The sequence below is a fragment of the Salvelinus alpinus genome, chromosome 20, assembly GCF_045679555.1.
Source record: "Salvelinus alpinus chromosome 20, SLU_Salpinus.1, whole genome shotgun sequence".
Taxonomy (NCBI): Eukaryota; Metazoa; Chordata; class Actinopteri; order Salmoniformes; family Salmonidae; genus Salvelinus; species Salvelinus alpinus.
In genome coordinates, this window is record NC_092105.1 from 19,214,912 (window position 1) to 19,225,169 (window position 10,258).

A 10,258-nucleotide genomic window follows, 5' to 3' on the forward strand; every position below is an offset into this window, starting at 1 on the left:
AGAGAGAGAGAGAGAGAGAGAGAGAGAGAGAGAGAGAGAGAGAGAGAGAGAGAGAGAGAGAGAGAGAGAGAGAGAGAGAGAGAGAGAGAGAGAGAGAGAGAGAGAGAGAGAGAGAGAGAGAGAGAGAGAGAGAGAGAGAGAGAGAGAGAGAGAGAGAGAGAGAGAGAGAGAGAGAGAGAGAGAGAGAGAGAGAGAGAGAGAGAGAGAGAGAGAGAGAGAGAGAGAGAGAGAGAGAGAGAGAGAGAGAGAGAGAGAGAGAGAGAGAGAGAGAGAGAGAGAGATGTGTACTGTAAATGTTAGTTAATTTCACTTTTGTTTATTATCTAGTTCACTTGCTTTGGTAATGTTAACATATGTTTCCCATGCCAATAAAGCCCTTACATTGAAATTGAGAGAAAGATAGATAGATGGGCGGGCGGGCGGGCGGGCGGACGGACGGACGGACGGACGGACGGACGGACGGCCAGGCAGGCAGGCAGGCAGGCAGACAGACAGACAGACAGACAGACAGACAGACAGACAGGCAGTTAGGCAGGCAGACAGACAGACAGACAGAGAGCCGCCCGTCCACTCCTCTCCCTCCAATCTCCTTACCTAACCTTTTACCTCACCTAACCTTTCTCCTTACCTAACCTTTCACCTTACCTAACCTTTCTCCTTACCTAACCTTCTCCTTACCTAACCTTTCTCATTACCTAACCTTTCTCCTTACCTAACCTTTTTCCTTACCTAACCTTTCTCCTTACCTAACCTTTCTCCTTACCTAACCTTTCTCCTTACCTAACCTTTCTCCATACCTAACCTTTCTCCATACCTAACCTTTCTCCTTACCTAACCTTTCTCCTTACCTAACCTTTCTCCTTACCTAACCTTTCTCCATACCTAACCTTTCTCCTTACCTAACCTTTCTCCATACCTAACCTTTCTCCATACCTAACCTTTCTCCTTACCTAACCTTTCTCCATACCTAACCTTTCACCTTACCTAACCTTTCTCCTTACCTAACATTTCTCCTTACCTAACCTTTCTCCTTACCTAACCTTTCACCTTACCTAACCTTTCTCCTTACCTAACCTTTCTCCTTACCTAACCTTTCTCCATACCTAACCTTTCTCCTTTCTCCTCCAATCTCTTCTTCATCATTCCTCCCTCTGTCTCTCTCCCTTCCTTCCCCAACCTCTCTCTCTATCTATCTCTCTCTCTCTCTCTCTAAACAAAAGTGAAATATAAAATAAAAAATTAACAGTAAACATTACACTTACAAAAGTTCCAAAAGAATAACGACATTTCAAATGTATATATACAGTGGTGTAGTGATGTGCAAATGGTTAAAGTACAAAAGGGAAAATAAATAAAGATAAATATAGGTTGTATTTACAATGGTGTTTGTTCTTCACTGGTTGACCTTTTCTGGTGGCTACAGGTCACACATCTTGCTGCTGTGATGGAACACTGTGGTATTTCACCAAATAGATATGGGAGTTATCAAAATTGGATTTGTATTCAAATTCTTTATGGGTCGGTGTAATCTGAGGGAAATATCCCTCCCTCCCTCCCTCCCTCCCTCCCTCCCTCCCTCCCTCCCTCCCTCCCTCCCTCCCTACCTCCCTCCCTCCCTCCCTCCCTCCCTCCTTCCTTCCTTCCTTCCTTCCTTCCTTCCTTCCTTCCTTCCTTCCTTCCTTCCTTCCTTCCTTCCCTCCCTCCCTCCCTCCCTCCCTCAGTGTGTGTGTGTTGTGTTAACAGGAGCTGATTTCAGTGAGATAAACCCAGTTATTAGTCACTGTCTGACACTCATACCTTGTTGAGACAGCCCAGAGTCCCAGACAGCACATCCCAAAAGGTCTGACACTCATACCTTGTTGAGACAGCCCAGAGTCCCAGACAGCACATCCCAAAAGGTCTGACACTCATACTTTGTTGAGACAGCCCAGAGTCCCAGACAGCACATCCCAAAAGGTCTGACACTCATACCTTGTTGAGACAGCCCAGAGTCCCAGACAGCACATCCCAAAAGGTCTGACACTCATACCTTGTTGAGACAGCCCAGAGTCCCAGACAGCACATCCCAAAAGGTCTGACACTCATACCTTGTTGAGGCAGCCCAGTCCCAGACAGCACATCCCAAAAGGTCTGACACTCATACCTTGTTGAGGCAGCCCAGAGTCCCAGACAGCACATCCCAAAAGGTCAATCCTCATTAAGAGCCTATGTCTCTCATTTCTCTCCCTCTCTCTACATTGTATAGAGTCCTGCAGTAGGGGAGGAGAAGACATTACCGATAGAGGCTCTTAATGAGGATTGACCTTTGGGTCTGGGCTGTCAGTCATCCCCCAACAAGGGTTTAGAGACACCCATGGGTAGTCTCTCTCTCTCTTCTCTCTCTCTTTCTCTCTCTAACCCCCTCTCTGTCTCACTCTATCATCCCCCGCCTCTACCCCCCCCCCCCCCCCCCTCTCCCCATGTCAATCTCCCCCGTCTATCTCTCCCCCAGGAAGTACCCTTGCCCCCTGCCACCATCCTACAGTATAAGCTGCTGGCTGTGGGTGGGATTAAAAGGTGAGATGGTGTCACTCACTGCTGACAGATGCTGACTGGAGCCTATAAATAGATGGTTATAATGTGCTGAGAACTGTCCACAGTCTGTCCACAGTCAGACTGACCACATACCAGACAAGGGACAGCCAAGGGACAGTACAGTCTGTACGCACGCACGCACGCACGCACGCACGCACGCACGCACGCACGCACGCACGCACGCACGCACGCACGCACGCACGCACGCACGCACGCACGCACGCACGCACGCACGCACGCACGCACGCACGCACGCACGCACGCACGCACGCACGCACGCACGCACGCACGCACGCACGCACGCACGCACGCACGCACGCACGCACGCACGCACGCACGCACGCACGCACGCACGCACGCACGCACGCACGCACGCACGCACGCACGCACGCACGCACGCACGCACGCACGCACGCACGCACGCACGCACGCACGCACGCACGCACGCACGCACGCACGCACACACACACACACACACACACACACACACACACACACACACACACACACACACACACACACACACACACACACACACACACACACACACAGTGTAATCATACCAGTTTATTGAAGCCCAGTGCTCTGAGGGCCTGTTTGATTGCAGTGAGACGGTCTCTACTCTGAGTTGAGGCAGTGGCCACAGGAGGGGAATCTACTGCTGGAACACCTGCACTCAGGTACCTAGAGAGACACAGACAAAGACTAGTGACCGCAGTACGGTACAGTACAGTGCAGAGAAAACCAGCAGTCAGGTATCTAGGGAGACAGATACTAGACAGATCGACGTATCATGCTCTACACGAAAGACATTCTAAACTACAGTACAGAGAAACCCCTCAGCACATTATAAACATACTGCATTGTATCGATGAGGAATTACAGACATATTATGGACCTGATACAAAAAAGGCAGTGGCTGCAGATCCAAGTTCTCTGGACCTCTCTCCCAGACAGCTAAAGGTCCGAAGCTTCTACACATGTGCAGGATTCTGTACTTTACACACAGTCTCTGCTCTACAGAGAAAAGGCTTCTCATGGTGCTCGTTAAATAAAGTTAGATCAAAGCTGAATCAATGTGTTCAAGATCACATAATGATATAATTATAGAAGGAATATAATAGCATAGTACAATGTTAGTGTAAGACAAAAAACACCACCTGATTTCTAATGAGATTTTAGGCTGATTGCATCCATGGTCGCAATTTTCGCTTATGCGGCAAAAATGTGCCACTAGGCAAAATACACTATACAAAAGTATGTGGACACCCCTTCAAATGAGTGGATTCAGCTAGCTCAGCAAAACCTGTTGCTGACAGGTGTATAAAATTGAGCAAACAGCTATGCAATCTCCATAGACAAACATTGGCAGTAGAATGGCCTTACTGAAGAACTCAGTGACTTTCAACGTGGCACCGTCATAGGATGCCACCTTTCCAACAAGTCAGTTAGTCAAATTTCTGTCCTGCTAGAGCTGCCCTGGTGAACTGAAAGTGCTGATATTGTGAAGTGGAAACGTTTAGGAGCAACAATGGCTCAGCCACAAAGTGGTAGGCCACACAAGCCCACAGAACGGGACCGCCGAGTGCTGAAGCTCTTAGCGCTTAAAAATTGTCTGTCCTCGTTTGCATCACTCACTTCCATGGCCAAGCAGCTGCACACAAGCCTAAGATCACCATGAGCAATGCCAAGCATCAGCTGGAGTGGTGTAAAGCTCGCCACCATAGGACTCTGGAGCAGTGGAAACGTGTTCTCTTGAGAGATGAATTAGGCTTTACCATCTGGCAGTCCGACGGACGAATCTGGGTTTGGCGGATGCCAGGAGAACGCTACCTGCCCGACTGAATAGTGCCAACTGTAAAGTTTGGTGGAGGTAAAGGAGGTAGAATGGTCTGGGGCTGTTTTTCATTGTTCGGGCTAGTTAGTTCAAATGAAGGGAAATCTTAACGCTACAGCATACAATGACAATCTATACAATTCTGGGCTTCCAACTTTGTGGCAACAGTTTGGGGAAGGCCCTTTCATGTTTCAGCATGACAATCCACCTGTGCACAAAGCGAGGTCCATACAGAAATGGTTTGTCAGAGCCCTGATCTCAACCCCATCAAACTCCTTTGGGATGAATTGGAATGCTGACTGCGAGCCAGGACTAATCACCCAACATCAGTGACCCGACCTCACTAATTCTCTTGGGGCTGAATGGAAGCATGTCCTCGCAACAATGTTAAAACATCTAGTGGAAAGCCTTCCCAGAAGAGTGGAGGCTGTCATAGCAGAAAAGGGGGGACCAACTCCATATTAATGCCCATGATTTTAGAACGAGACGTTTGACGAGCAGGTGTCCACATACTTTGGTAATGCAGTGTATCTGCTTTGATTGAAACAAAACACAGGTATGCTACAGTTTGTTAACACCATCTGCTCTACAGTTTGTTAACACCATCTGCTCTCCAGTTTGTTAACACCATCTGCTCTACAGTTTGTTAACACCATCTGCTCTACAGTTTGTTAACACCATCTGCTCTACAGTTTGCACACTGTACATAATTCAAAACACCACTGTAGGTTACTTTCAAAACAACACTGTCGATAACTCAAATGGGTGGCATGCAGATGCTGCATGGACGTTTCACCGGTAAAACTTGATTGATTATATGTGACCATTTGCAGAATCATCCTAAAATCTCATAAGAAATTCTTTTTTTTGTCTTACAGTAACATTATACTATGGCATTATATTTGTTTCTGTTATGTAGAATATTATCATTATGTAATCTCGTTTAACGATATTAATGTTATTAAACAAGCAATATTTTCCAGCTGAGCAGCCGAACGAGTAGAGCAGAGACTGTGTGTAAAGTACAGAATCCTGCACATGTGTAGAAGCTTCGGACCTTTAGCTGTCTGGGAGAGAGGTCCAGAGAACTTGGATCTGCAGCCACTCCAAACAAAAACCAAACATACACATCATTTTAGAGGATGTCAAATGTATTTAAAGCATGGTTGTTTAGCAGGTGTTCTCAAGCAGAGTGACTTTTAACCAGTCAGAGCACTCTCCTCCAGAGAAAGGAAGGGCATTTTGTATTTGTATTTATTAAGGATGTCTGTTAGTTCCTGCCAAATCAGCAGCTACTCTTCCTCGGCTCCCGCAACATAAAGCCCGGAATATACAATTAAACATATTACGTGACATTGTATTTCATAACACTTTTCACAACACATTAAGTGTGCCCTCAGGCCACTAATCTACTACCACATATCTACAATACAAAAAGTCTGTTCTGGACTTGGGGACTGTGAAGAGACCTCTGGTGGGATGTCTTGGGGGGTATGTCTTGGGGGGTGGGGAGGGGGAGAAAGGAGGGGTCCCCAAATGGGCTCGTGTTGTAGGGCTTTTGATCACGCACTTTCAGTATTGAGTCAGGGGCTATAGCGTGTTTACCAGGCTCCAGAACACCCCATCCAGGTCACTGGATATTAGACTGACTTTCAATGGGCGTTATGCAATACTGACACGCACTACACACGCCTGAATGTACGCATGAGTGCGTCTCTCTCTCTCTCTCTCACACACACACACACACACACACACACACACACACACACACACACACACACACACACACACACACACACACACACACACACACACACACACACACACACACACACACACACACACACACACACACTTTGACCTTATTCATGTTTGATAACCCTCGCTCTCATGCTGAGTTTGTAGAACGTAGTATCTCCCATGGGGATGTAAATCATGAGTGTGCGTGTGTAGTACAGACACTCATTTTAGAGAGGAAATGTGGTCAATCTGCATTACCACACTACTTACTACAGCTACAAAGTCATAACCCCCTTCTATTCCTACAATCTTCTTTAAAATGTGATTTGAAACCCAACCTTAACCATAACCTTAACCACACTTCTAACTTTATGCCTTACCCTAACTTTAAATTAAGACCAATAAGCACATTTTTGTTTTAAATATTTTTTGACTTTGTGGCTGGACTATCAGTGGAAACCCAGAGATATGGGAGCCCCCCCCTCAGTCACCTGTTAGCTAGAGGAAGGCCTGGTGTTGATGTGTTTATCTAGATATCTTCCTATATTACTGTAACCTGCCTGGCCTTATTACCTGTGATCTAGGACGTTGTTGAGGTACGGACCTGTGATCTAGGACGTTGTTGAGGTACGGACCTGTGAGCTAGGACGTTGTTGAGGTACGGACCTGTGAGCTAGGACGTTGTTGAGGTACAGACAGACCTGTGAGCTAGGACGTTGTTGAGGTACGGACCTGTGAGCTAGGACGTTGTTGAGGTACGGACCTGTGAGCTAGGACGTTGTTTAGGTACGGACCTGTGAGCTAGGACGTTGTTGAGGTACGGACCTGTGAGCTACTGACCTGTGAGCTAGGACGTTGTTGAGGTACAGACCTGTGAGCTAGGACGTTGTTGAGGTACGGACCTGTGAGCTAGGACGTTGTTGAGGTACAGGGTACACTTCTCCTCAGGCGACAAGCCTTCAGCCATCAGGTAGAAGATGTTGAAGTTGTGTTGCTGACTGGGCAGGTGGACCACCCGGGACTTCTCCAGCATGTATGTGTATATCCGCGCTAAACACACACGCACGCACACACACACGCACACACGCACACACACACACACACACACACACACACACACACACACACACACACACACACACACACACACACACACACACACACACACACACACACACACACACACACACACACACACACACACACACACACACACACACACACACGTAATCCACATAATAACACATGCTCTGTCAATAAGCTATAAACCAAATGTAACCAGCAGTAGGGACACACACCTAATGTACAGTATATAAAGACCTATATAAACCTACACAATCATTACAATCCTACGAGAATCATCCATTAGGATACCAATGTGTACTCAAGATTCTTAAACACAGACCACAGACCAAATTATTCAAACAAAAAACTTGAGTGACTTTAATTAAAATGCAGCTTTCATACACAGCCATTACGTATGAGTAAATATATCTACCTCAATGTGGTTCAAAGGGGAAGACAGACATTGAAGGTCGACAGGTTTACTCATGGAGTTGTTCTCCCCCCTGCTGGCCATACATCAAACTTCCTTTCAATACTGGGTAAAGGTGCAGTTGTGTGTATGTGTACCTCTGAGTAGTGTCCTTCTCTTGTCACAGTACTGCAGGCTGAGGAGTTTAATGAAGCGACTGGAGTTGTCATTCACAGGAGTACTGGCATGACCAAACGCCTCCAGGATACAGTTCACCTACAAGCCACCACAACATACCATTTCTGTTAGCACTGAAATCACACCATAATAATAGTAACAATAATAACAATAATACAAATAATAATAATATACTGTACCATACAACTACCCGTATAGACACTATTCCTTTCTGGACTAAATATACAGTATTTACACTGAACAGAAATATAAATGCAACATGTAAAGTGTTGGTCCCACATTTCATGAGCTGAAATAAAAGATCCCAGAAAATTTCCATCCGTACGAAAAGTTTATTTCTCTCAGATTTTGTTCACAAATGTGTTTATATCCCTGTTAGTGAGCCTTTGCCAAAATAATCAATCCACCTGACAGGTGTGGCATATCAAGAAGCTGATTAAACAGCATGATCATTACACAGGTGCAACTTGTGCTGGGGACAATACAAGGCCACTATAAAATGTGCCGTTTTGTCACACAACACAATGCCATAGATGTCTCAAGTTTTGAGGGAGAGTGCAATTGGCATGCTGACTGGATGAATGTCCACCAAAGCTGTTGCCAGAGAATTGAATGTTAATTGCTTTACCATAAGCTGCCTCTAATGTCGTTTAAGAGAATTTGGCGGTACGTCCAACCAGCCTCACAGCCACAGATCACGTGTATGGCATTGTGCGGGCAAGCAGTTTGCGGATGGCTATGTTGTGAACAGGGTTCCCCACGGTGGCGGTGGTGTTATGATATGGGCAGATATAAGATACGGACAATGAACACAACTGCATTTTATCGATGGCAATTTGAATGCACAGAGAAACCGTGATGAGATCCTGAGGCCCATTGTTGTGCCATTCAACCTCCGCCATTACCTCATGTTTCAGCATGATAATGCACGGCCCCATGTTGCAAGGATCTGTACACAATTCCTGGAAGCTGAAAATGTCACAGTTCTTCCATAGCCTGCATACTCACCAGACATGTCACCCATTGAGCATGTTTGGGATGCTCTGGATTGACGTGTATGACAGCGTGTTCAAGTTCCCTTGAATATCCAGCAACTTCGCACAGCCATTGAAGAGGAGTGGGACAACATTCCACAATCAACACCCTGATCAACTCTATGGGAAGGAGATGTGTCGTGCTGACTGAGGCAAATGGTGGTCACACCAGATACTGACTAGTTTTCTGATCCACACCCTCTTTTTTTAAGGCTTCTGTGACCAATAGATGCATATCTGTATTTCAGTCATGTGAAATCCATAGATTAGGGCCTAATGAATTCATGTAAAATGACTGATTTCTATAATTACTTTAATTCAGTAAAATCTTTGAAATTGTTGCATAACGCGTTAATATTTTTATTCAGTTTGTACACTACCATTCAACATTTTTGGGTCACTCAGAAATTGTATTGTTTTTGAAAGAAAAGCAAATTTTTGTCCATTAAAATAACATCAAATTGATCAGAAATAAGGTGTAGACATTGTTAATGTTGTAAATGACTATTGTAGCTGGAAACGGCTGATTTTTTAATGGAATATCTACATAGGCGCACAGAGGCCCATTATCAGCCACCATCACTCCTGTGTTCCAACGGCACGTTGTGTTAGCTAATCCAAGTTTATCATTTTAAAAGGCTAATTGATCATTAGAAAACCCTTTTGTGATTATATTAGCACAGCTGAAAACTGTTGTCCTGATTAAATAAGCAATAAACTGGCCTTCTTTAGACTAGTTGAGTATGTGAGCATTTGTGGGTTCGATTACAGGCTCAAAATGTGCAGCTCTGTCTAGAAGGCCAGCATCCCGGAGTCGCCTCTTCACTGTTGACGTTGAGACTGGTGTTTTGCTGGTACTATTTAATGAAGCTGCCAGTTGAGGACTTGTGCGGTGTCTGTTTCTCAAACTATACACTCTAATGTACTTGTCTTCTTGCTCAGTTCTGCACCGGGGCCTCCCACTCCTCTTTCTATTCTGGTTAGAGACAGTTTGCGCTGTTCTGTGAAGGGAGTAGTACACAGCGATGTACGAGATCTTCAGTTTCTTGGCAATTTCTCACATGGAATAGCCTTCATTTCTCAGAACAAGAATAGACTGACGAGTTTCAGAAGAAAGGTCTTTGTTTCTGGATATTTTGAGCCTAATCGAATCCACAAATGCTGATGCTCCAGATACTCAACTAGTCTAAAGGCCAGTTTTATTGCTTCTTTAATCAGAACAACCGTCTTCAGCTGTGCTAACATAATTGCAAAAGGCTTTTCTAATGATCAATTAGCCTTTTAAAATGATAACACAACGTGCCATTGGAACACAGGAGTGATGGTTGCTGATAATGGGCTTCTCTACGGCAATTTTTTATTTATTTGATTTATTCTATGTAGATATTCCATAAAAATCAG

General features: G+C 45.3%; 1 protein-coding gene across 2 annotated transcripts in view; it reads right to left on the bottom strand.

Annotated features, from left to right (window-relative positions):
* LOC139546427 (unconventional myosin-XVI-like) overlaps window positions 1-10,258 on the bottom strand; it is a 269,653-nt gene that overhangs the window by 122,305 nt on the left and 137,090 nt on the right. For both annotated transcript variants that reach the window (XM_071354796.1, XM_071354795.1), the window contains exons 15-17: window positions 7,784-7,901; window positions 7,054-7,201; window positions 3,138-3,258 (exon numbers count right to left, since the gene is read on the bottom strand). In XM_071354796.1, the coding sequence (XP_071210897.1) occupies window positions 3,138-3,258; window positions 7,054-7,201; window positions 7,784-7,901 (387 nt within the window). The remainder of the gene's footprint in view (window positions 1-3,137; window positions 3,259-7,053; window positions 7,202-7,783; window positions 7,902-10,258) is intronic.